General features: G+C 38.5%; 1 protein-coding gene and 1 long non-coding RNA gene across 3 annotated transcripts in view; both read left to right on the forward strand.

Moving 5' to 3' along the window:
- Positions 1-17438, forward strand: part of LOC148997164 (NACHT, LRR and PYD domains-containing protein 3-like) — a 77147-nt gene extending 59709 nt beyond the window's left edge. The window contains exons 7-10 of one of the 2 annotated variants that reach the window (XM_089118571.1): positions 3420-3593; positions 8470-8643; positions 15034-15207; positions 15713-17438. In XM_089118571.1, coding sequence (XP_088974697.1) covers positions 3420-3593; positions 8470-8643; positions 15034-15207; positions 15713-15725 — 535 coding nt within the window. In that variant the 3' untranslated portion in view covers positions 15726-17438. The remainder of the gene's footprint in view (positions 1-3419; positions 3594-8469; positions 8644-15033; positions 15208-15712) is intronic. The other variant, XM_089118572.1, reaches the window with a different exon arrangement.
- Positions 17439-24088: 6650 nt separating this feature from the next.
- On the forward strand, positions 24089-25857 carry LOC120475724 (uncharacterized). The gene is made up of 4 exons (XR_016168898.1): positions 24089-24112; positions 24832-24924; positions 25213-25294; positions 25779-25857. It is a non-coding gene; the product is annotated as an uncharacterized LOC120475724 (long non-coding RNA).
- The last annotated feature ends 1613 nt before the right edge of the window (positions 25858-27470 follow it).

Here is a 27470-nt window from a genome sequence, read left to right on the forward strand (position 1 = left end):
TTCACAGAAATTATTTATAACTTTTGACCAACAGGTGGCGCTGTCTCAAAATCTTTTGAGTACCTTCAGGGCATGCTGCTTATGGCACACACCGAGTTTCGTAATGTTATACCAAAGCATTTATTTAGTATAGCATTGTATTTCACAAAACTGTATTGAAGTCAATGGGAATTTCACGTTTTGTTCTATTATAGCGCCACCAAGAGGCTCAGTCCCACAATTTTTTGTGTGTGTCCTCAGAGTGAACCCATACATATGTGTGTCGATTTTGGTGAAAATATCTCAATTCGCTTCCGAGTTATAAACATTTATATGAAAAAACACGTAAAAAATGACTGACACATGACTTTGTTTGAATTTTACTACCCCTTACTATCAATATTTTCGCATTTGGGCATTAGCGTATAGTTAACAAGCTATGATTCCGTGTTTCTGACGGTGGTTTCGTCTCGATCGGAGCAGCGGTTTCAAAGATAACGCCACGTGTTTTTTTCGCGCTAAATCGCTATGCTACGCCATCCGTGAGACGAAACCCGACATATTTGGTATCGTTGGACTCGGCAACAATTCAGGACCTCAGAAAGATGACTCCCATGAAAATAAGTGTACCACACCCAAAGTTATAAGCGTTTGAAGAAAAAAATTCACCACTAGGTGGCGCTGTTTCGAAACTTCTCAGGCTCCTTCAGGGCATCGTACTGATGACCCATACCGAGTTTCGTAACAATTCGTTCATGCGTTCAAAAACTACAGCATTTTAGCACATAATTCAAAATGGCCGACAGCCAAAATGGCCGATCTGGGAAAATTGGATATCAGTCGACTCGGCATGATGCCCTGAATCTAACAAGATGAAGTTTATGATTTTTGGACAACCCGTTCAGAAGTTACGAGCAAAAATAGCCATTTTTCATATCTCCGGACCACTAGGTGGCGCTGCGCCGAAACGCTGCATGTAGCCTCAGGTCATGCTTGTGATTACATGTACCAAGTTTGGTCTGAATAGGATGAAGCGTTGCGGAGATACAGCCTTACGTCTGTTTTCGCAAGCGTTACGTAAAATTAGTTTGTGTGTTTATCAAAAACCGTTAGGCGAATCATCTTGAATTCCATAACTTTTTGTCAGCACTGCCTGGAGATGATCCGGTGCGATTTTGGTGAAAATCGGACAAACCGTCTAGGACGAGTTCGCAAAAGTACGTTTTTTAGAAAATTCAAAATGGCGGCCATGTTTTTATGACGGAAAATGACGTCATAGGGTGCGATCGAATCGGCATGAGCTCAGGAACAAGAGGAAAAAATAATTTTGTTGATAGGCCTTACGGTTCAAAAGTTATTAGCATAATAAAAGTGAAACTTTGGACAGTTGGTGGCGCTAGAGGGAATGAGTTAGAGACACCAAAATTGGTGTATTTAAAGTTGGGACTGTCCTCTATCAGAATGTCAAACCAAAACAACTTTCCCGCAAACCGGTCTATGGGCTGCCATAGACGCCCAGTCGGAAGAAGAATAATAATAATAATAATAATAATAAGAACCGGAACAGATACAATAGGTGCCTCCGCACCTTCGGTGCTTGGCCCCTAAGTAAGGGTTAATGCCCGACGACCATGGTCACTTGCCAAATAAAACATTTTTGAAATATTAGTTTATATTTTAATTAGGCTAAATCTAGTTTTTACACATAATAACTTGCCTGACGGTTTATTTAGCAACCGGAGATATTTATAGTCCGCTCAGCTTGTAGAACCCTTCAGGTTCAAAACGCATTATTTTTTTTCATGAAACACAAAGGTAGGCATAGTTATTTTTTTTTATTACACATAATAATTATATGGCGGTTGATACCTGCTCTCAGGCTCCTTATAGGCTTGAAACGCTGTACTCTCCTCCTGCCTTGGTTGTCTGGACCGCTGCGTAAAACTCCCGCAGGGTCTCATTCAGAGCAGCAGCGGTGTCATTTTCAAAGCTGGAGTCCATTTCTTTTTGAACAATAAAGAGTGTATTTACTGCCCATTTTGTATTTTTTTTTTAGTGTTGATCTCATCTTTTTCGTCTTCTATTTGATTAAATTCTCCCGGTGTTAACTCTTTGTGTCATTTCTCCGTTTTATTTAAATTTTTTTCTTTCTTCGGCAGCATACCAGTCGTCAAAGTTGTCATATTCTCCATAAATGTTAAAAGAAATAGCACGAAGTCGCTCATTGTTGTATTAGGCTATAATATCTAACGTTAGATGTTTGTTTTGATAGAGCATGTGACTGCCTGTTGCTATGGTTACTCACAGCTGTTGTAGGCAGCGCATTTATTTATAAATTTCGAATGGTAAACAGGCAGTTTCACCAGAACTACTTTACTAGGTGTCCGCTATCACTTTTTAACGGACACCCTGCAGCCAATCAGAATCGAGTATTCACCCAGACCATGGTATAAAGTAATTTAATTTGAATCAATATCAATTCTGGAATAAATACAAAAAATATTTTAAAATTGTGAACCAGAAAATTGTGATAGTTATGTGAATCGATTTTTTTTTCCCAGTCCTAACACACACACACACACACACACACACACACACACACATTCTTTAAAATGTTTACAAATACAGTAAACACACACACACTTAATCTCACTGTGATGAAGTGAATCTTGGTTCAGTGTGGGTGATGGAAGAAGACAACGGGTCAGCGAATACTGGAGCTTGTGTGCTTTATTTCAATAACTCAGTCCACGGCGCCTCAGCGCTCTTAACATCAAACACAAAATCAATCAAACACTGTAGATCAAACTCTTCCCGCTGCATACAGCTTTCTCCGTCTCAGACATCAAACTCGTCCCGCTGTTCACAGCTTCCTCAGACACGGTCACGGACCGATTCGGATTGTTCGTACACAGCTCCGCACACAGCCACTCAAGCTCCAGGATCTCTCTCACAGCACTGTCCACCTGGCCCGCTTAAATGCGCTCTCCTCCGCCAATCACTGAAATCACAGACAGGTGTTCATCGTTTGAGCTTGACCCACTTACTTCCCGCTCGGCTCCTCACTCGCTCTCCCGCTGCAGACACCACTGAACCACGCCGCCACACTCACACACACTTAATCACACACACACAGGCACACGCTCACACACATTGTTGGGTTTCCATGTTTTATGGGGATTTTCCATAGAAATAATGATTTTTTTAATAGCTATAGTGTGATTATTATAATTCCTTTTCTATGTAAAGCTTTTGAATTACTGTTTGAATTTTCCTTGCATTTATGTTGTGATTATTTCCTCTCTATGGAAAGCACTTTGAACTGCCATAGTGTATGAAATGTGCTATAGAAATAAACTTTCCTTGCCTATGTTATTTATAGTTTAAGTGTTGTGTTTATCTCTGGATATAGGCTTAATGTGTGTCATTGTTCTCTACAGGTTGGGTAAGTGTGGAGTCACAGATGAAGGTTGTGTTGCTCTGGCTTCAGCTCTGAGATCAAACCCCTCACACCTGAGATATCTGAATCTGTCTGGGAATAAAATAGGAGACTCAGGAGTGAAGCAGCTTTCTGATCTACTGGCGAATCCTCACTGTAAACTGGAGACACTGGGGTAAGATCATCTCTACCATAAAGACTCTGAGTGAATAAATGAGGTCACTGAAAATCAGAGAATGTCATTAAGTGCTTTAATACAGCCTTTATTGGACATTAATTACATCAATATTAAGAGTTCTTTAAAATATTAACAAATACATTACACACACACACACACACACAATAAGGCTGGGACAATGCGTCTATCTCCAGATTCAATACTGCTGCGATTCTACAATATTGCGATTCGATATTGAAATGTATTGTGATTTGTGTTTAACACTAGACTATGGGGAAAAGTTCAATCATACACTCATACAGACTTTAGGGGAGCGCGGGGCACAACCTAACGCGGGGTTAAATGTAGCACGGACATTTTACATAGTTCGTCAGGATCAAGCAGGATGTCTTTCTGATCTTTTTCTCTCGCTGCCAGAAGACGGTGTCCCGCAAATTTGCGGAAAGTTTTGCTAATATTTCGTGAAGATACTGGACAAAGAGTGTTTTGACACCATGCAAGTACATTTTTTCATCATAGATTTTTTTCGGTTTCTGTGTTAGGTGTATATGTTTCTGAATCTAACTTTATATTGCCTTAATCACTGTTTTGTTGGCTCAAACATAGCACCGTTTTGAAACATGTCAGCAATTCCTAGCAACTGTTAGCTAGAGTTAAAATATGTAATACACACAGCGGGGTTAGTTGTAACACAGTGTTACAACTAAGTCGCCAAGTGTACAATGATAATCAAATGAAAACAGGGAGACACACAACTTTTCAGGTTTGAGTATACATTTAACTTTGTTGGACGTTCACAAACAATGTTGGAATTTAAAATGTTTAAAATTTAGTGTACTATGAATGATAACTTGATAAAAATGATAAAAATATGGCCTGTTTTTAATGCAATAAACCCTTTAAATTTTTATTTTAAGCTCATTTGTATTATTATTAATAATAATAATAATTGTATGCAGCTGCCACACACAAATCCAATTTAATTGCAATTACAATATTTTATAATTTTTTTTATTATTATTTTTCGCAAAACTGTGCAGCCCCTTTCTATGTCTCTATTCATGATATTGATCCATAATAGAAGGATGATTGGGTGCGGGATGGATGTATGAATATCTGTCTATACAGATGCACAAACAATATCAAACTATTCAAATAAAATTGTACTGAATTATGTGTGTTACACACAAGTGTTACAACTAACCCCTCTGTCTGTTAGAATTAACCCCGCATATGGGGTAAGTTGTAACATTTGCACTTCTGACACTTTCAGTGCAACTGTACGAAAATGGTAGGTCCTAGAAAAAAACTTTAAGTGTTCATTTGTAGCAGAGATGTGTATGTTGCTTGTGTAAAAAATATTAATCTAACCTAATTATTTTTTAATTAATTGAGCCAAAATCAAAACGCGTTAGGTTGTGCCCCGCTCTCCCCTACATGATGTGTTAGATGAGTCATATTTACAAAAACAATTCATCACATCTTTCTGAGTTTTATTTCAGGATCATCATACAGTTCTACATTCTCTTGAATAAATAATTCAATAACAAATACATTTTTAAGTCACTTGTCGCCACCTAGTGGAGAAACAATGTAATCGATAAATGTGTTGTTTTAAGCGCCAAGTTTCTATTGAAAGCTGATTTACTCTATTGTGATCGCTACCGTAGACATCAGTGTTTATATTTGAGCTTTAAACTTTTATCCCAGTACTTCCATGATAATTTGAACTATTGTATCACAGAAATATTGATACTATTATGAGGTTTAAAAGACCTTTTGTGAAGCTGTTTCATGACAACTCTCTCTGGGTCAGCGGCAGTGCCAACACAGATTTAAAATGTTGCGATATGATTTGGTCAAAGCAAAGGTTTAATAGACAGAGGAACTGGAAGAAGATCGTGTGTGTGTTTGAATGGAGATCACAGTATTTTAAAGATGAATCGTGCAGCTCTACTGCAGATCTAACAACCTGTTTCGCAATTTGACCTCAAAGTACTTTGGTACGATTTGTCACTCTAAACTACGCAATAACCTGGTGACGCCTCTGTGCACGCACAGTCCTCAAATCAAGCAACAGCAAAAGAAGAAGAGTTCGACCAATCATAGCGCTCGGTTCATTCCCCAAATAGCAAGCGGGGATGATTGACAGATGCGTAAGACCTATCATTAAAAAGAGACTGAATATCGGCAGCAATAAAGAATCCCGCTCGATCCCCTTCCACTCCCGCCGTCTGACTGAGTTCATAAGCGAGGATAGTAACTCTACAGTAGTCACGGTACTTCTGATCGCATGGATTATCTTAAAGGGGTCATGAACTGGCTTTTTAAATGTTATTATATTGTTGTCTGAGGTCAACTTATAACGTTCGCTTGGTTTTTGCATTCAAAAACATCAAAATGAACAAGTAATAGGCTATTTTGTACCCTGGTTGTGAGCCTACCTAAAAAACAGTCGGTTTTTATGGGCGTGTCGCACTGAAGACTTGGAAGTAAACACCCACTGCTGTGAGTGGAGAACAGTTTTGCATATTGTAATGAGTTTCACTCACCCGTCGGTGTACGTGGGGGAAAACGTCCTATGTTGTCAAATGGCAACCGGATTCGCCCATACATGTTCGACCCAGAGTCCGTGTGTTGCACAATATTCCTGTCAGATCCAATATAGACGGCACAGCACCGTTCTTTACTCTTAATCGGTCTGAAAATCCAGTCTATTTGACAAAACAATCCTCGGGGAAATGAAGCGAACAGACGACGATGTTTTACCCTCATCAGCTGGAACGTCATTAAAAATAAATTTTATCCATGCAGTCCTATTGGAATCCACAGGAAGCTTATGCAGCGACTGTCTTGCACAACCAGGCACTGCACAATATTCTGTATTGCTCGGTAGCGATCCAGTTTGTCATCACGAGGTAAGCATGTACATGTATGATACTTATGTGTGTAATGCGCGAATCGGTGGGTGGCGCTAAACCTGCCGTGGTGAAGCAGGCGTTGATCTTCTTCTGCGGGGGTGGTGTTTTATCCTCTTTGTCGTCATAGTTCCCCACTTTTAAAAACGAGTCGTTTTTTGAGGCTGTGTCAATAAAAGCTTTTATTGGACTAACAAGGACGTTTTCAGTTCTGAAACTTACAGGATATTCTTATAATATGATGACCTCTTAGATGTCAAAAGCTCAAGGAAAATTTGATTTCTCAGTTCATCACCCCTTTAAAATACTCTCATTCATGGTCATTTAGATAAGAGGAAGAATAATTCAGCCATGCAAATTATAAAACGCTCAAGCAATGCTGAACAATAAATCTGGATAAATTTGAAACCGCTACCCTATGGCTTTTGAAAGATGATTATGAAAGTGCTGTGATTTGTGGATTACAGATAAGCGCGAGTCTGGAGAAGCAGGTGTTTATTTATTCATTCTCAGTGTTGAGAAACGTAACCTGCATGTGTTGCGTTATAGTGTTAATATAACTAACGCAACAAACACTGACCCGTGCACACAGAGAGATTATTGTAAATGTAATGTCGTTGTTGTTTTTTTTTACTATTTTCTACGGTCTTATTAATTTTAGATTAGCTGATCAGCTCATATAATGCATCACACCCCCCCCATTGTTGCCAACTATTTCCAAAGGAAAGTAGCTAATGCCTTCCCTAAATGTCGCTAGATTAAGTAATATGTCAATTAGCTTATTCATGACTTCATTGCGTCATTCTTGTGTTCTGACTAATATTTTCTCTCTAAATTCATGCTCACATACAGTATTTTAATATAATGTAAAATAGCTGAATGTCCAATAAAGATGTTCTCCTTTCCTATATTTTTTTTTGTCAGACAATAGAACGAGTAGCAATGATATAGTGAATGACTAAATTTTTTATATGTGTAAATGATTTGAATTAAGAGTTCGGGAACTGGATGGACTAAAGCTCTGTGATAGCGAGTATTACAAGTAATAAGCAGAAAATTTAAATGGTCAAACTAAATTCTTTAAATGTAAAACAAAAGAGCAGCAGATAAGTGACGCGTCAGTGAGACCAAACAGCAACCAAACGCCCGCAGCGAGTCTCGGCCTGACACATCACGGGGGAAGCCTGACACACCTCAGCTCTTACACCATGGACACACACACACTTGCGACCCATGAACGCCTCTCTAAACTACTGCGGGATTTTACAGTTTGAAGCGTCTGTCACAGTAAAACACCATGTGCTGTCATGAACAAGAGGAATGTCTTCTCATAGGATAAGAACACACAGTCTCATTGATAACACACACACACTGACATGTCATTGATGGACTTTAGTGTTTCTCCATGTCATAATCTGTGACTTTGACATGATGTAGATTTTAAACCTGGAGAAAAATCTCCACAGTATCCAGTTTCCTCCTGAAATGAAAATGAATGGACTGTTAATCCTGACTGTGCTGAGATTGAGTGTGTTTAAAGTAAAGTCTCACTCTGCTTCCACGGGTCCACTTGAAAGGGATATAGCGACTGTAACGTCACATGCTGGAGTGTCTTTGAGAGCTACCAGAGAAAAACAATAACGATAGTTTGGTGAATTGATTTTTTTTTCTCTCAGCCCTAACACACACACACGCACACACACACATACACACATTCCTTAAAATGCTTACAAATACATTATTAACCATGCTTTTATTTTATCTATTTTCAATGCAAAGCTCTATAAATTGCTATAGTGTGATTATTATAATTCATTTCTATGTGAAACTTTTTGAACTGCCATAGTGTATGAAATGTGCTATATAAATAAACTTTCCTTGCCTATGTTATTTATAGTTTAAGTGTTGTGTTTATCTCTGGATATAGGCTTAATGTATGTCATTGTTCTGTACAGGTTGATGGATTGTGGAGTCACAGATGAAGGTTGTGTTGCTCTGGCTTCAGCTCTGAGATCAAACCCCTCACACCTGAGATATCTGCATCTGTCATATAATAAACTAGGAGACTCAGGAGTGAAGCAGCTTTCTGATCTACTGGCGAATCCTCACTGTAAACTGGAGACACTGAGGTAAGATCATACACAACTCTCACATTAAACTGTCACTGTGAATTCATAAATTATAATCAAATGGAATAAAATTCAGGGAAATAACTATTACATTAATTACAAGCAAAGCTATTGAAACAAACTTATTAAATTCATGAATTCACCTTATTAAATTCATCCTTATTAAATTCATGAATTCTGTTCATATGATGACGTCTGTTCATATGATGTAAGAGGATTAATATGTATAAAGCGTTTGCTGTGTTTCTCCTGCACTGTGAGTTCATGTGTTTGATCTGTAAATGCTTGAACACATGAGCTGCTCCTCATTAAGCTGAAACTGCAGGACTGATAGTCACACTGAAAAACACACTCTGACATCATGACATACATTTAACACCCTTTACTTTAAACACACTCAATCTCAGCACAGTCAGGATTAACAGTCCATTCATTTTAATTATAGGAGGAAACTGGATACTGTGGAGATTTTTCTCCAGGTTTAAAATCTACATCATGTCAAAGTCACAGATTAAGACATGGAGAAACACTATAGTCCATCGATGACACGTCAGTGTGTGTGTTATCAATGAGACTGTGTGTTCTTATCCTATGAGAAGACATTCCTCTTGTTCATGACAGCACATGGTGTTTTTCTGTGACAGACGCTTCAAACTGTAAAATCCCGCAGTAGTTTAGAGAGGCGTTCATGGGTCGCAAGTGTGTGTGTGTGTGTCCATGGTGTAAGAGCTGAGGTGTGTCAGGCTTCCCCCATGATGTGTCAGTCCGAGACTCGCTGCGGGCGTTTGGTTGGCCAGAAACTACCGACACAATCAAACTGTGTGTGTGTGTGTGTGTGTGTGTGTGTAACAAGCGTTTTTCTGAGGAGAGCTACGAGAGTTTCTGTCTTCTCTGTCACTCTCCATCTTTATTGTCAGTGTCCTGAAGATACAGAGATTTGTGTTCTACGCTACCGGTTTTATGACATTTGTATGAGAAAATATCAAATATATGCATTTATAGTGAATGTATATAAACATTTATACTGTTAAAGGGAAAATACAGATTGTGTTCAATGATTTGATAGGAGTAGAACTGTCAGCTGTAAAATCCTCCAGTTTTCCTCACAGTCACACACACATTTAATGCCGAGTTCAGACTGCATGATTTTCAAAGTAGTCGGGTCGCTGTTCTAGGGCTGTGCCATATCATACCGTCCACGATAATACCGGTATAAAATTTTACATGATAAAAAATTGTCATGTCGCGATATTGATGATATGATGACGTATGGCGTATTTACGTTACTTAGCGCGTGCACAACAACACAGCAGCATGTCAGCCTCCGGATCAGATCAAGATTTAGTTCCTAAAAAGGGCGCTACTTCAATAGTATGGAAGTTGTTTGAGTACAAGAGGTCAGATCTCCAACAACACAATTATTATTATTTTTTTTTGTCAAATATGCATGAAAACTCGTTTCACCACTTCCCTACTAGCGTACATTTTGCATTCGCCTAATCTTCCTTCAGAGTTTCCGCAGTTCGGGTACAACAGTCAACACGATTAAACTCTTTCTAAGATGATTCAATGTTACTATTATTATATTTGTAAATAAAAGTTCTATGCTTTCGCATAAAACAACTTTATCTTGCTGGACTTTATTGCTGTAACGTTAACTAAATCATCATGTTACTTTCTACCGGCCGGGTGTCTGTCACTAGAGTCAGAGCACTATTGTTCATCACGCCCACAGTAACTGAAATGTAAAACTGTTAAAAGAAAGGACTCGATAAACGATTGCATAGCTAGATGCTGTATATTATACACGACGCTACACATCAATATTTTTTTCTCCTTATTTGTGCTTTGAACTGTTCAGTGCGGAGTACTCGACGCGCTGCGCGTGCGCGCTGTGACTCCGTGTTGCTTCAAGCGCATCATTCAGCGCTCGGGATGCGCATAAGCGCTGTGCGATATATTGGAGCCTTTCATATCATAATACTTTTGCGCAATGAAAGATTATTAATAGCCTTTGTTCTGTCCTATCGATCATATGTTGCTGTCATGGTTGGTTAACCATGATCCATTCGTGTGTGCGTGTCTGCACTGATTGTCATCACCTGGACTGATGTTGTTCAGCCCCCGGTAATCAATCCAAGGGGGCGCTGGAGGGAACAGGAACCTAGGTAGAAGGAGAAACAGAAAAACAAGATACACAAAAGGCCTCTTGGCCAAAGAACCGGGTGACAATAACAATGATCCGACAGTTAACAACCCAACAGGAAATGCTTAAATAGACAGAACTAACGACTAACAGATGTAACAATGATCATGAAGTAATAATCAGGTAATCAGTCCAGGTGATGACAATCAGTGCAGACACGCACACACGAATGGATCATGGTTAACCAACCATGACAGTTGCTGCCTCATTAAACAGCTGTGCTATTCATTTTAAACATGCCTCAATTTTATAGTAGACTAGGCTATATAATAATTAATCCTTTTGATTTGTTACCTTGTTTTTTTTCATGAATGTACAATACAAAGAGCAATGTGTAAAGTTTTACCAGATTTAGTGTTACAATTGTCTCTTATTTATTCCCCACTAAATGTTTTTTTTCCCTAAATGTTCCGATTTTATACAATTATTGTATAAATTAGGTATTGTATACCTCATTTGATGCTAATCCAAAAACTATGCAAGGCAACTGTTACATTTTGAAGGTTTGTTTGGATTGCCGCTGTTTGTTTAAATTTTTTGTACTTCAAAGTTTAGGTTAATTTTATTAGGTGACAATATTGTGCAGGCTTCTAAAGTGATTGTTAATATTGTTAATGTATTACTGTAGTTATTGTTAAAATAAAATGATAAGGAGTTATGTTATACTTTTTTTGCACTAATGCTGCTGCCAGCCAGCTGCAATCACCAATAAAACATTGTTTCATATATATTTTTTCTATATCGTGATAAATATCATTATCGCAAATATTCTTGAAATATCGTGATATAATTTTTAGGCTATATCGCCCACCCCTACGCTGTTCTTTTCACACTGCATGACTATCTTGGCCAGCATTCAGTCACTGCTGTGTTCACACTGGACGATTGATCGGTAACAGAAGGTTTCACACTGCATGACTTTAGAAAAATCGCCGACAGACTCTGTCTAGCACGCTGCACGCAAACTACATTTCACAACAAACACGCGTGAGATATGAAAAGGAAACAACGCGCGACACCACACGTGCAAGACCGGAGTTCTCACGTGAGACTTTTTTTTCGAACCGGTTGTGGTACAGCTGGTGAAACAGACACGAGTGCTCCTGCCAAATTTCTACTAATTTTTCTTCCATTTATTGTGTCCAAATAGACCGAGAAGAAGCTTTTTTTGTTGAAACAATGCCATATCATGTTGATATGTGATCTATAACTCCTCCCCGAACTCCCTGCTGCTCTGTATCTTGCTCTCTCACTGGCTGCCGGTGATCGCCGATGTAGTTTTCAGTCAAAACACTTTTCACACAGCAGGATTTTGAATCGCCGACAGGTCCAGATATTTAGCATGCCAAATATCTCACGGATTGTTCATTACATTCACCTCTTTTGCAATTTTTACAATGACTAATAAAGTGTATTGGTTGTGTTGAAGGCACTGAAACAGTCCAGTATATAGTCACACTCATGTTTCTGTTGAAATAAAGAGATTTCTGTTTCACAAACTCTGCCACTGTTCACACTGTGTGACAATATGTAGTTCATACAGAGATATTTGTATAGGCCTATATATTATTATATGGCAGACCTAATGTGATTAGTTTTTACAAATACATTAACCACACACACACACACACACACATTGTGTTTCCATGTTTTATGAGGACTCTCCATAGAAATAATGATTTTAAACTGTATATTAAATCCCCTAATCCTAACTGATGCAATTTAACAAAGTGAACTGATGAGTATTTGTATATATTTCATATTGACCGCAGGGGCGCTGCTAAGGATTTTGGGCCCTATGAAAAGAATCTTAACAGCCCCCCCCCCCCCCACACACACACACACACAGCTGTTTTTTTCATATTCATTTACATAAAATCATGCCCATCTATTTAAGTCAATCAGACAATTGAACTCCATCCCATGTCCACACATTCGTAATTTGTCCTCTGTAATGCAAAGCCGTGCACCCGCTGCACCCTGCTCAATTGAAACGTATTGAGATACGTAGGAATTAATAAAAAAAAGTAGAATGGTAAGAGAAATGAGTAGTGTAAATAAGCAATCAATGTTTATAAGAGGAACAGATGGAAATAAATAATTGATATTGTCAGATCATTTAAAAATAAGAAGTCAACTGACTGGAATGACATGGATATGTCTGTGGTAAAACATATTATCGAGTGTGTTGAGAAACCCCTGGTACATGTATGCAATTTGTCTCTTTAAAATGGCATATTTCCTTAAAAAAAAAGAAAATCGCAAAAGTTATACCCATATATAAAACTGGAGATAGATACCTTTTCAAATTATAAGCCCATTTCTTTGCTTTCACAATTTTCAAAAATATTGGTGAAATTAGTTTACACAAGATTAAATGATTTTCTTATAAAATATGATATACTAAGCAAGCAACAATATGGGTTTAGAAGTATTAGAACAACCTCACATGTGTTGAAAGATTTGTGGAGAAAATATCTAACGCAACAGAAAATAACCAATACACAGTTGGGGTATTTTTAGATCTTAAAAAGCATTTGACTTTTTCCAGAGAAAAGGAGATCTAGAGATCTTACTAGAGAAACTGGAAAAAAAAATGAAGCAAGAGGGGTAGCTCACTCTTGGATAAGTAATTATTTAGAGAAAAGGCATCAATATGTCCAAATAGATAATTGCAGGTCACAATTGGTGCAGGTAACATGTGGGGTTCTCCAAGGCTCTGTGCTGGGCCCATTGCTTTTTCTGTTACACATTAATGATATATGTGAGGTTTCCAAAGTACTAAAATTGATATTATTTGCAGATGATACAAACTTATTTTGTCATGGTGACAATCTGAAACAACTTCTAGATACAATGGAAAAATAAATGGTACTGCTAAATATTGGTTTGATTTGAATAAACTAACATTAAATTTAAGGAAAACAAAATGTGTTGTATTTGGTAATCGTTTATCGAATAAAATAGGTAAATGAATGATTAATGAAGTTAAATTAGAAAGGGTGTCAGCGATTACATTTCTTGGAGTGATTATAGACAATAATTTAAATTGGAAGGGACACTTAGCATGTTAAAGAAACTATTTAAAAATAATGCAATGAAACTAAATGAAACAATTTAAAGAGCGATAAATTAACAAACTGTTTTTGTTGTATTTGGGATGGTGCAAATGTATTGCTTAGGAAATAAATTTTTTTTAGATTTGTTTGTCAAGATTATAATGTAAGACAATAATTATTTTACTTTTACTTTTTAAATAAGAGATATTTTCAAAAAAGGATAGGCATTATAAGCAAGAGCTTCAGCCTACACCTGTTTCAGACTGTTGTAAATATACTGCTGTTTGTCAGCTCAACTGTGTTGAGACTAAGTTTTTTATCTGAAACTATCTATCTACAAAGCGTGCGTACGCCATAGCTGTCAACACTGAACATTGAAAATAAGGAAGATTTCCCGGATTCCATCCCCAAAATAAGGGATTTTTTTACACGATTCTTAACCACAAACTTTAAAAATAAAGCAATAATTATTAAAAGTCTAAATAATTTATAACTAGCTTACATATGTTCGAGAGAGAAAGAGACTGATATCATAGAGAATGTTTAAATACTAATATCAGCTTACGAGGGAAACGGAGGCGAAGTTAGTGCGATCAGAGCGTGCGCTGAAACGGATCAACTCAACGGATCGGTGCGCAAGACCGCCAAGACTTCGTTTCACTTACCTGTAGCTGTGTCTAAGCTGTGTGCACAGCTTTTTTGTAACAGCGCGTGGCACCGCAAGATTAGCATCCGAGGATGAACGATTTCAAGCCCTCAGAGTGTACACTCAGAGTGTAAAAATACGTTGCCTGGATACAATTTGGGCGGACTGAACCATTTTATGATAATTGAGAGGGGGAGAGGGGCCATGGACGTTTGTTTCCTAAACAAAATCATTTTTTGACACCAAGAAACAGCAAATATAGTAATTTAAAGTTAATAATTTTAACAATCATATATATTTTTTTAGAACCACAATTTTATTGAGGGCTTCTCTGGGCCCCCTTTTAGTCATGGGCCCCGAGAATCGTCATCGTTTACCCCCCCCTTTATGGCGCCCCTGGACAGCATTATGTTATTTATAGTTTAAGTGTTGTGTTTATCTCTGGATATAGGCTTAATGTGTGTCATTGTTCTCTACAGGTTGAGTAAGTGTGGAGTCACAGATGAAGGTTGTGTTGCTCTGGCTTCAGCTCTGAGATCAAACCCCTCACACCTGACAGATCTGGATCTGTCTTGGAATAAACTAGGAGACTCAGGAGTGAAGCAGCTGGAGGATCTGAGGGATGATTCGCATTATAAACTGGAGACACTACAGTAAGAATAGTTCTTTACGATTTTCATCATCATTTTCATTTAAAGTTCAAATGGCTGATTTACTCACTAGAAATAAAAGTAATGGTTCAGATTCAGTAACTGTGTGTGTGTGTGTGTGTGTGTGAGAGAATATAAATTAGTTTAATTCTGCTCATACTGTTGTGACTGATTGTGAGAGTAATATTAATGTTATTTTCAGCTTTTCCCCTTTAACTGTCTTTAACTGTGTGTGATAATCTGAGATTTGGGTTGTTATTAACTGATATTAAATCTGTAGTGAGTGTAATGATGATTTCAGCTGGTTCTGGATCAGCTGTCCGTTGTGTGAAAGTGACCTTTCATGTGCTTTTGATTTTGTAAAGTGACTTTGAGCATCAGATAGAAGCTATATTATCATGTTGGAGAAGGAATTAATATAGATTATCTAGTTAGTTTTCTTATGAAAAGATGTGACAGATGTAATATCTCAAACTGCATATGTGACTGTGTGTGTGTTTTATTTTAGGATTTATAGATGACAGTCTGATGTTCTGCTGATCATCTGATGGCGAATAAGGATCCACTACAGAGACTCACGGTCAACCGAATCAACAGAGACTGAAGATACAGTGACTTCACTGTTAGAAATTAAGACTTCATTTAGATTTCAACCATCCTCTGACAGACCTGATGAGGCGGCAGTGAAACACCTTTTATTTCACAGCAAATTACACTTTCTCATTCATAGATTAACCTTTTTATTTGTATAAACGCACAGTATAAACTCAAAAATGTTGGAGTTTTAGAGTAACTATAGAGCCTGAAAGTGTGTGTGTTGTACCAGCAGAGGGCAGGCCCGGTTCTAGAACCAAATTCACTGAGGGTGCTTCTGAAAATAGTGAGGGTGCTCAAAATAGGGCTGAGCAATACCTAGTGTCTACGACAATATTGTAATTGCTGTTATGTTAAACGATATGTGATCTGCATGATCGACTAGCCTATGTCCCTGAACAAGCTTTTGTGCTTTACATTTATATCATATGATATAGTTAAGAAATGTTACACACAGAGTGCTTTTCCCCCAAATATCAGCAGTATTGCAAATGTGTGAAGTATTGAAACTAAAACTGACTACATTTTAGACATCTAGTTTCTGACGACAATGAATCAGTCCATTTAAACAGCTGATTTAAAGATTAAATGACTCACTCATTAAGACAGTCAAATGCTGGTCACTCGATCGGCCGCAGCACTTGCTGGGATTTATCGTCGGTGTTTGAATGGGTGTCCTGCGCTGAGAGTGAAGGCAGGCGGTGTCATTTCGTCTTGTTGTGATGTAGAGCTTTGAGCTTTCTTCAGCCAATGTCGTATGTCCATGATTAAAAATGAATTATTAATATTTTTAGGCTACCTAAAGGCCTCTAAAAAGTCAGCTATCGAATTTCCTGAGCGGGACGCACACCCAAGCAAAGTGGGCAATTAAAGAGCTTCACCTATGTATCACGATCGCGAAAGGACACAACCAATCCAGTGCATTAAACATGAAAGCATAATGAAATAATTTCTGATTTGAAAAATCACGTTATGATTTAGGCCATGTCCACACAGACATGGGTATTGTTATAACTGACTTTTTTACGCGGTTCGGCCGTTCATCCACGCGGAAACGCATTATCAGGACACTGAAACTGAACATTTTTGAAAACCCCTGCCAGGGTATTTTCTGAAACGCCGGTTGCAGTGTTGTCGTGTAGACAGTGAAACCGGAGTTTTTGCAGCACTGACGGCTTCTGATTGGCTAACGTGGCTTTACGGTTAGGTTTATATCGCCGCCTGCTGGTGTTGCATGCTCTTGACAGCGCTTAATAGCGGGTTTTTGCGTTTTCATGTGGACAGAGGTTTTTTTTTTAAACGCAGGAGGGAAAAACTCCGGTTATAAAAATACCCGTGTCCGTGTGGACAAGGCCTTACATGTATGAGTGTGAAATCCGTCTGTGTTTCTTTTGTCGGCAGAATCTCGTTTACATGTGCGCTAATACAAATTTAGTCTGAGGGTGCTTAAAAACCCCCGTAGAACCGGGCCTGGCAGAGGAAGACAAACACTAATGAAAGATTCATTTTTCATAATTATCAGACAAAAAAAAAAACAGTTCAAGCTCATTTTTGGAAAACAAACAATGGAAGCTTGAGTGTATAATCATGTTTTTAATAATAGCTTCATTATGTTTGTATTAAAGGGATCATATGATGCACTTTCATGTTTTCTTTTTCTTTAGTGTGTTATGCAGCTCTTTGTGCATGTATAAGATCTGCAAACTTACCTGGATGACCCAGGTCAGATAAGAAGCAGAGGTCACATATCTAATGCTGGCACACACTGTATGATTTTGTTCCAGATGAAAGATGAGCATCGTGAAACACTCGTGGAGATTTCTGTGGTTGCGGCTCCTAAACGGTGTTTTGATCAAAGATAGCCTGATCATTTACTGAGAGTCATGATCATCTCACAGTGTGTTGCTGCTATACGACCCACCTCTACTGCAGTGACTAAAAATCATCGTCTAGCCCTGCTTGATGCTATTTGATAAATAAAGAGCATTTTTATTAAACACGTTAAACAGCGTTAATGTTTTAAAATGTGCATCTATTCAATTCAACAATAACTTGTGATAATTTCTCATAATTTATTCAAGTGTCAGCATGATTTCCGTCACACGAGAGTAGATGTTAAAACTTTATGCTGATTTGTACTCGGCTATTTTAGGTACCGACCGAATAGCAAACAGTCATTGAAACTGTTAAATCAACATTCTGTTGTCAACATTAAGCTAAGTCATTAAATCAGTATTGAACTCTGATGTTGTTTCTACATCACTTTGCACCCTGATTTAATATTGAAACCACATTGAAATCCTGTCCATGGATCAACGGAATTTCAATGGTATTTCAATTATCAGGAATATTAAAACAATGTTGAAATTTCAACTGAACTAAGGATCAACGTGATTTCAATGGAATTTCAATCGTTTTTAAATGTTAATTTAAAATGTAATGCCATAAATTAAATAGCCTGCTTTATCTAGCCTACAGCCAGGATGTTAAAAAGTAGCCTAATGGAACATTTGAAATCTTGTGTAAAACACTGAACACACCACACAAACAAATTCATTTTTATTAGCCTCTTTATTTACACTTCACTTCAATGTCCTCTGACGCCTGAATATATTTTGTGGTCCAGTCCCTCCTGCCCGGTCTGGCACATGTGAATCGGGTGACGGCGTCTGTCCCCATCTGCTGAGTAAGAGCACCTAAAACAGAAAATAAAATCACAATGCAAAAAAATAGCATTTAAGTTAAACAGGAGACATTGGTACATTCGTGCTGTGAGATGTTTCTATATGAAGTATGTAACGTGGGGCTAAGAAATTTCAGAAATGTCAATATCAACCATAATGATGATTCAGATGAAACAACAATGTTTATTCAATGTTGGCTTGCTGTTTGATACATTGCATCGATACTATCGAGTATCGAAACATGTCTTGTTTTTCAGTACCAAATTTCGATACCTAAGGGGTTAAACACATTTACACACTATAAAGTCTTCCTCTCACCTCATTTTCTAAAAAACACATCAAATGACAGTTAATCAACATTTAATCTGTCTAAATTCAGATTAATGCAAAGCATGCTGGGAACTAACAAGCACCGCCCAGTTTCAGTTAATGCAACACAAATAATTCATGTAATCCAACACAAACGGATTAAGTAAACTTTAATTTTATATATTTAAGCAGATTGAACTCAATCAAATTAAGTTTGGACAAAATGTACAGCATTTGTGTTGCTTGAGCTAATTCGAAGAAGTTTGAACAAGCAGACAAAATATTTTTTTTTCATTGAAATATATTTAAAGCATTCCAGAACAGACTTCCCGAAATACTCACAGAAATGAAAGACTTAGCCTTTAGATTAGCATTATATTTTCTCTGAGGCCATGCACCTGCTACTTTCTTCACACTCCATCTTCATCCAATACACTGGAAATGGTCTCATCCAGGTTTTTTATCGTGAAATTAAACCCTTTACATTATTTAACAGTTGATAATTAAGTAAAGTGGAAAAGTTCATTAAATGCAATACAATAGTTTTTTGGTGGTAAAAGAAATATATGTGTGTTACTTTAACAAAACATATTTGGGTAAAAAGAACATTGCCACAAAACCATTTCTTTGAGTGCATAATCATCTTTGCAGCCAACACACTCAGAAACACTTGAAACAATTAAAATATCTCCTCGAGTATTTTTTCCCGGACACATTTTTTCTTTTGCTTTGCGGCAAGCTTTATACACATTTATTTGTAGTATATTTTTCACAATACATATCGTTTCAAAGCAGCTTTACAGAAAATGCATGCGTCTAAAAGACAATTTCGAGTGATCTGTTATCTGAGGGGTTTGTGTTGGGAGCCGACTGCAATCGCTCAGCTGGACTTGGTGAGAGCGGCTCCCATGTGTCGTGTGTTGTTCAGCATATGGCAGCATAACAATGAAGAAAAGAAGAGATAGCTGTAACATCCAACAAGTGCACGTGGGCCACCCCAAGAGAGGACTCTTTAAAGAAAGTGGAGTATCACCAGGGCAAGGACATCATTTTTAACAACTCTCAACAATATAAAAAAGGAAAATCTTGGAAAGGTCATTCTGCCCCCCTCTGACCGCTGCTGAGCAAGCCCAACTCTACAACAACCTCTCGCGATGCTGCACACAAGAGGAGCAGATCATCAAACCAGTAGTCCTGTCTGTTGTGGAAGAGTACGCAGCGTCCTGTGTGCCAAAGGCTGTCATGCCGGATCTACCAGAAGCCCTCACCAACCTGTGTAACAAGCAGACGAGAGACCTCAACCTGGCCGACGTACAAGATCGAGCAGAAGCACTACTGAAGACATAACTGTGACCAAAGAACACGTACAGAAGACTGGATCTATCATTGCTGGTGTGTGTGTGAAATGAAAGACAGTTTGGACTACCTTTCCTGAAGTTCACAGTCCGTGTATTGAAGAGAATGCTGCGAGTCAGCGGAGGCCACCCTGAGACCCAAACCGCGGACTCCCTTGCCGGCTGGATCGAGGCGGAGTTGCGTTTTTTACGGGACATTGTTCAGCCAGCACTGGGAGCGCCACGGAGTGAAACCCATACACAAAAGCAGGTGGGCAAAGATAAACTTACATATCTATGGCAGAATAGAAAATCTAGAGCAATCAAGATTATTCTTAACAACAGTACATACCCAAGTGTACCAGTTAGCGCGGATAATGTGCCATCTGTGCAGAACTACTACACTTCTAAATGCGCACCTGTGAGGCTTGAAGGTGTGTCTATCATGGGCTGGGTCATTCTTCCCTGTACAACTTAGCCAACCTAACACTTCGCTGTTCACTGTCACTGAAGTGGAGAAAGTGGTCAATGATCTCCCCAATAATAAAGCAAGTGGACTTGATGGCGTGAAACACTGAAAAATAACGGTGTGCCCAATTCTGACCAATATATTTAACATCTGTCTGGAAAATGGTAAAGTTCCAGAATCATGGAAAGGGGCCCTGATCCACCGTATTCCCAAAAAAGATGATATTCCTGACGATCCGTCTACCTGGAGAGATATTTCCCTGTTACCTGCAGTCTATCTGAAGTGTATACTGGCAAGAATACTTCCTTGGCTAGTAGAAACGGGAATACCAAAGCAAAAAGCTTATATCAATACCCACATAGCAAACAGATCCGGAACGGATCTGCCGCGGAGGTAAGAACAAGGTCCAGAACGGAGTCCACTTGCACAGCGCAACGGATCCGGAACAGATCCGGATTGCGGATCCAGACTAGATCCGCGGCAGACCCTATCCGGATCCGATCTGGACCCGTTCATTTTGGTCTGAAAACCTTTCAGATCACTCATTCAAAACTAGTAATCTGGCCAAAACTACAAAAATATTTCAAATCTATTGGTGGGCCAACATTAGATAGACTGCCCACTAAACAACATGATGTCCAAAAGATGTCTTTTCAACGTCTGTGTCACAAAAGTCGGATGCTGAAAAGACGTCCACTGAGGAGCCAGAATTAAAGTTTTTATGACGTGTTTTTTTGACGTGTTCTGCACGTCCGATATAGACGTTCATCGAACCTTCGTACGAGTTTAAAAACTAGGTCAAATGTTGGCCATTGAGTTTAAAACTCATGTTTATATCAATGTCATTTCCTTACATTGTTTAGATGAGGTTTAGATGTTGATATGTTTCATTTTAAGTCACCATTGTGGTGATCAGTGTTTGCTTTAGTTGGGCTCTTGGTCCCAATTCTTCTTACTTTAACTTCTCTTTGGTTGTTGTAACTGTGTGTTTGTATAACACTATTGTTGTTGCATAGAAAGCCAAGAAAAAGTAAAATCGGCTGTCATCGGCTCCTTGTTGATGATGACAAAAACACAAAGCGAGCTTTTAATGATGTGTGTAGACTTTTGTCCTTATATTTGCTGTTTATAACCACCTATTTTGTGGAACTGTGTTATTTGGACCAGTACCATTAAAATTATCGCTTATTTTAAGGTCAATAAAAATCATGTGTACTCAATGTTTTGAGCAAATATATCACATAGTCACACACAGACATCACGATTTTGCATATGATTCTCAACAACGGTGACAACCAAAACAAAATAGCTTGGGAATCAAGAATGTTTTGTACTTTGAAAACTACCCATCATGCATTGCAGCATGAAGCTTTTTTTATTGTCACCGTTCTTGTGATACATACGCATAATCTTGATGTCTTTGTGTGACTATATGGTAAATTTCCTAATAACATTTTTTAAACAAGCTTTTTTTTATTCACCTTCAAATAAGTTCTAATTTTAATGGTACCGGTTCAAATAACACAGTTCCACAAGATAGGTGGTTATAAATGGCAGAAATAAAGACTAAAGTCTAAACACAACATCAAATGCTCACTTTGTGACTTAGCAATCATCATCAACAAGCTGATCCCAGCATCTCACTTTTTCTTGGCTTTCTGTGCAACAACAAGTGTTTTACAATCACACAGTTACTACAACCAAAGTAAAGTTAAAGTAAGATGAATTGGGACCAAGAGCCCAACTAAAGCAAACACTGATCACCACAATGGTAACTTAAAATGAAACATATCAACATCTAAACCTCATCTAAACAATGTAAGGAAATTACATTGATATAAACATGAGTTTTAAACACGTTGGCCACATTTGACCTAGTTTTTAAACTTGTACGACAAAAAAAGAAGTCATAAAAACTTTAATTCTGGCTCCTCAGTGGACGTCTTTTCAACATCCGACTTTTGTGACAAAGACGTTGAAAAGACATCTTTTGGACATCATGTTGTTTAGTGGGCAGTCTATCTAATGTTGGTCCACCAATAGATTTGAAATATTTTTGTAGTTTTGGCCAGATTACTAGTTTTGAATGAGTGATCTGAAAGGTTTTCAGACCGAAATGAACGGGTCCAGATCGGATCCGGATAGGGTCTGCCGCGGATCTAGTCTGGATCCGCAATCGGGATCTGTTCCGGATCCGTTGCGCTGTGCAAGTGGACTCCGTTCCGGACCTTGTTCTTACCTCCGCGGCAGATCCGTTCCGGATCTGTTTGCTATGTGGGTAGGCAGGGGATGAATGAACATGTCTTCTGTCTTAAAACGGGAATAGACATCGAATGGCTTTACACCGCTTCTAGAACAGGACATCTTCTAAATATGCTCAATAATGACGATACAACTGTTAGAGAATTAGCACGTGAATCGCTGTTTTTACGTCTACAGCGTCTGCCGCTTCCACCAACGAGCCTCAGTTTCTTGGATTTAAACTAAAGCAGAACGGAAAGTTAGACGGATTTGGAGCGCGCTCTGATTGGCTGGACTTAAACAAGCTCTGTGGCCGTATAGGAATACAGCTGTCCTGGCTTGGACTCGACGGAGAAGTAGTTGCACTCGACGATAACATAATCACCAATCCGCTGGTTTCCACCTTGGCGATCCTCAATAACGACAGTACACCTCACCAACTACAGATTAAGCATGCGAGAGCTTCAATTCTTCATCTCAGACAAACCCAGAACGGACAGCGCTGGACGGGCCTCAGACTACAAGGAAAACTTGCATTACTTCAATTCGCTGACCATTCAGTGTCTCATTCTGTACTGAAAAACTCTTCAATCTCAGATGATATTAAAAGTATTCATGATTAAAGCAAGATTACAGTGTCTCCCAACAAAGTATAATCTGGCAACATGGTACCCATCAAAGCATGAACCCTACTGCATATTACATCCAACTCAGCAGGAGCATGAAACGGTTGCTCACATATTAAATGGATGCTACAATTATAAAGGACTGTATGTGGCCAGACACGACCGTTTAGTTGATCTGGTTGCAAAGGACTTGAACAACCCAGACAGCAAACTGACATTGAATCAATGTGGAAACGACGTCTCTCATGACATTGAAACAACGTTGATTTGCTCATCGAATTAACGTTGAACCAACGTCAGACGCGGCATTCTTCAAAGCTAAATGAAATCGAAAATTAGTTTGCTTTCATACACTGTAAAAAATGATTGATGCAAATAGTTGTACAAATGAGGATATACATGTTGGATCAACATAATGGTTGTGTCAAAAAAGAAAAATATGTTTGGTCAATGATTACATGATTTCCATGACTGTACTACAAAATGTTCATCAGGAGAAAATAAATAACGGTGTTCACAGAATTTTTAACATTGCACAAAAAATATTATGTTGGCCGAGCAAGAGGGAACAGCGTCAATCGTCTGAGCATGCGCAAAGGAGTTCTACCAGGCTTTTGAATTTCCCCTGCCACGAGTCACGACATTGAATTGGTGAGTGAATCAAAGTTAGTTTCTTTATTTGTGTTGTGAGGTAATTAGCAAATTTAGGTTACGAATATATCTTGTGAGTAACGTTAAGTGATTAGCATTCCTTTCCAACTGGCATGCGGTTTTAACGTTGAACCACACGGTTAAGCATCGCATGGGTTGCCACCTGTGCCGGTTTTACCAGGATTGTCATTTGTCCTTCTTTTTAATAACTTGCCTCGGGAAATTTAAGCACTCGTTCGTTTCCGAAACCGAAAGGCTACGTGAATGTTCAAACTGTGTAGCGCGCGGCCGCGTGCACGGCACAGAGGGGAGACCTCGCACTCGACATGTTAGAAACGAATGTAATTCCCGGTGGGCGGGTTGTCGATATGTCCCGGTTTTTTATCAGACATAGGTGGCAACCCTATGTTCCTGTTTAATATTTTAAATGTTCAATATTTTTAAATTCCAGTTGCATTCTTTATATATGTGTGATAATTGACTGCAACAGACAGCTAGTCTTGACAACTAACTTAGTGCTTTTGCTATCACAGAGTGACTGATCATTTAGGCTAGTTCTGAGTTAGTTTCCATTCAAAGCACGTGTGCCATCGTGTTAGCAGCTAGTACTTTGCACAAGTACTTTTTAGAAAACCCTAATACATACTGAAGTATGGTTGTTCTGTGTATAGAACTATGTTTTATTTATGCATTTGTAACGTTATTTATTTGTTTTTCAGGTATTTTTTCAGACTTAAAGCTAAATGCAGTGTCGCTATTGTACATTTTCACATCTGCAGCAAGACACAGGCTACAGGCTTCATCATTGGCAAGTAGGTAAATGTTCTTTTCCCTGCATTCATCCAGACTGTGTTTGTATTTTTACAACACACGCGCACACACACACTAATGACACATGATTTGGATATTTTTGTGTTTTTTTGGAAAAAATGGGATTAAATGGGTTAATAATGTCTTATTGATGACCTGTATTTTTGGCAGACCACAGATCTAACTATTTATAGGTTTGCTGTTCTTCGTGGTCTTCCCCTGTACTTGAGAGAGCCAACTTCAATTTCAAAGACTAATATTTTTTATTTTATTTTTTTTATTTTTTTCAGACTTAAAGCTAAATGCAGTGCTGCTTTTGTACATTTTCACATCTGCAGTGCACATATGCAATGCTTCATCATTGGCAAGCAGGTAAAGGTTATTTTCCTTGCATTCATCCAGACTGTGTTTGTATTTTTACAACAACAGGGCCCTTAAAAAAACATTTATGGAGAGCACATCCTAAAATAGACAGCCCACTCAGACACACACCCCAGACACATCACGCACCCAACACACTCAAATCACACACACCGCAACACACCCCGCACGCACCCCACACACTCACATCACGCGCACACCACACACCCCACAACGTACACCACGCACACACATCACACACCCGCACACCACAAACCCCACACTCAAATCATGCTCACCACACAACGCACACCCCACAACCCTGCACGCACACACATCACACACCCACACACACGCGCACACACCACACAACCCTGCACGCAAGCACACCCCACACGCACATTAAAGATACTTGATTTGGATATTTTTGTGTTTTTTGCAAAATTTGGGATTAAATGGGTTAAAATGTCTTATTGATGACCTGTCTTTTTGGCAGACCACAGATCTAACCACTTATGGGTCTGCTGTTCTTCGTGGTCTTCCCCTGTACATGAGAGAGCCAGCTTCAATTTCAAGGACTATTAAGGTAATTTGAATATCTTTATGGTATTACTGTTTGAGATGCAGTAATGATTGCATAAGACATTACCCACATAGCAAACAGATCCGGAACGGATCTGCCGCGGAGGTAAGAACCAGGTCCGGAACGGAGTCCACTTGCACAGCGCAACGGATCCGGAACAGATCCGGATTGCGGATCCAGATTAGATCCGCGGCAGACCCTATCCGGATCCGATCTGGACCCGTTCATTTTGGAATGAAAACCTTTCAGATCACTCATTCAAAACTAGTAATCTGGCCAAAACTACAAAAATATTTCAAATCTACTGGTGGGCCAACATTAGATAGACTGCCCACTAAACAACATGATGTCCAAAAGATGTCTTTTCAACGTCTGCGTCACAAAAGTCGGATGTTGAAAAGACGTCCACTGAGGAGCCAGAATTAAAGTTTTTATGACTTCTTTTTTTGTCGTACAAGTTTAAAAACTAGGTCAAATGTGGCCAACGTGTTTAAAACTCATGTTTATATCAATGTAATTTCCTTACATTGTTTAGATGAGGTTTAGATGTTGATATGTTTCATTTTAAGTTACCATTGTGGTGATCAGTGTTTGCTTTAGTTGGGCTCTTGGTCCCAATTCATCTTACTTTAACTTTACTTTGGTTGTAGTAACTGTGTGATTGTAAAACACTTGTTGTTGCACAGAAAGCCAAGAAAAAGTGAGATGCTGGCATCAGCTGCGCATGCACTGACCGTGTGCCAGCCCAGAATAAACAGTTCTCTTTCGAGCTTGAACGAACAATAGCACACACAATTATGCCAAAATGTGGTTTTGTCTAGTATCTTCATAACATAAGAAAAGTCTATGGATTAAAGGGTTGTGCTATGAGGCGCGTGTGAGATCCGCGTCTCGGCAACGGGTGCTCTTAAAGGGCCAGCAGCGAATAAAGCGTTCTTTCAGTAAAGTTAAAAGAACAAAGGGAAATTAGAAAATTACTCACTGATCTTGAGTAAAGAACTTTTGTAGCTTTAATAAGGATTATTATATATATAATTTATGATTCAGGCAGCGCAGACTGTTTGATAACTTTATTCAATTTCTGTACCTGTTAAGACAGGAAGGGCACAGGTAAATATGTTTTTTATTATGGGTTTATGTGGGGATTGTTTGAAGTTCACTTAATTTAAAAGCTGTTATATATTTTTTTTAAGCCTAATAATTTTTTAAAAAGTTGATGGCTTTCAATTGATGGAATCACTGTAATGTTGGTTTGGTTGATGGTTTATTGATCATTATAGGTGTTATCAATCATTTATTGTTGTTGTTGTTGTTTTTAGTTTGAGTTGAGAAATAAACATTAATCTGTGTGTGCATTTTACTTTAGAACCAAGCAAGTTGGACTCATGAAACCATTTTATTATATTGGAGTCGCAAATCGCAATTGCAATATTGGCTCAATAATGGCAATATGACATTTTCCCAAATCGTGCAGCCCTACTAAACATAGATTATAGATACCATCCCTTCGCTATGTTCTTTTCAATGTGAAGCGTTGCGTGCTGTGACTTGGTGTTGCTTCAAGTGCATCATTCTGCACACGGGATGCGCATGATTGCTTATAAT

The sequence above is a fragment of the Pimephales promelas genome, chromosome 2 (assembly GCF_988280905.1).
Source record: "Pimephales promelas chromosome 2, fPimPro1.hap1.1, whole genome shotgun sequence".
NCBI classification, from domain to species: domain Eukaryota; kingdom Metazoa; phylum Chordata; class Actinopteri; order Cypriniformes; family Leuciscidae; genus Pimephales; species Pimephales promelas.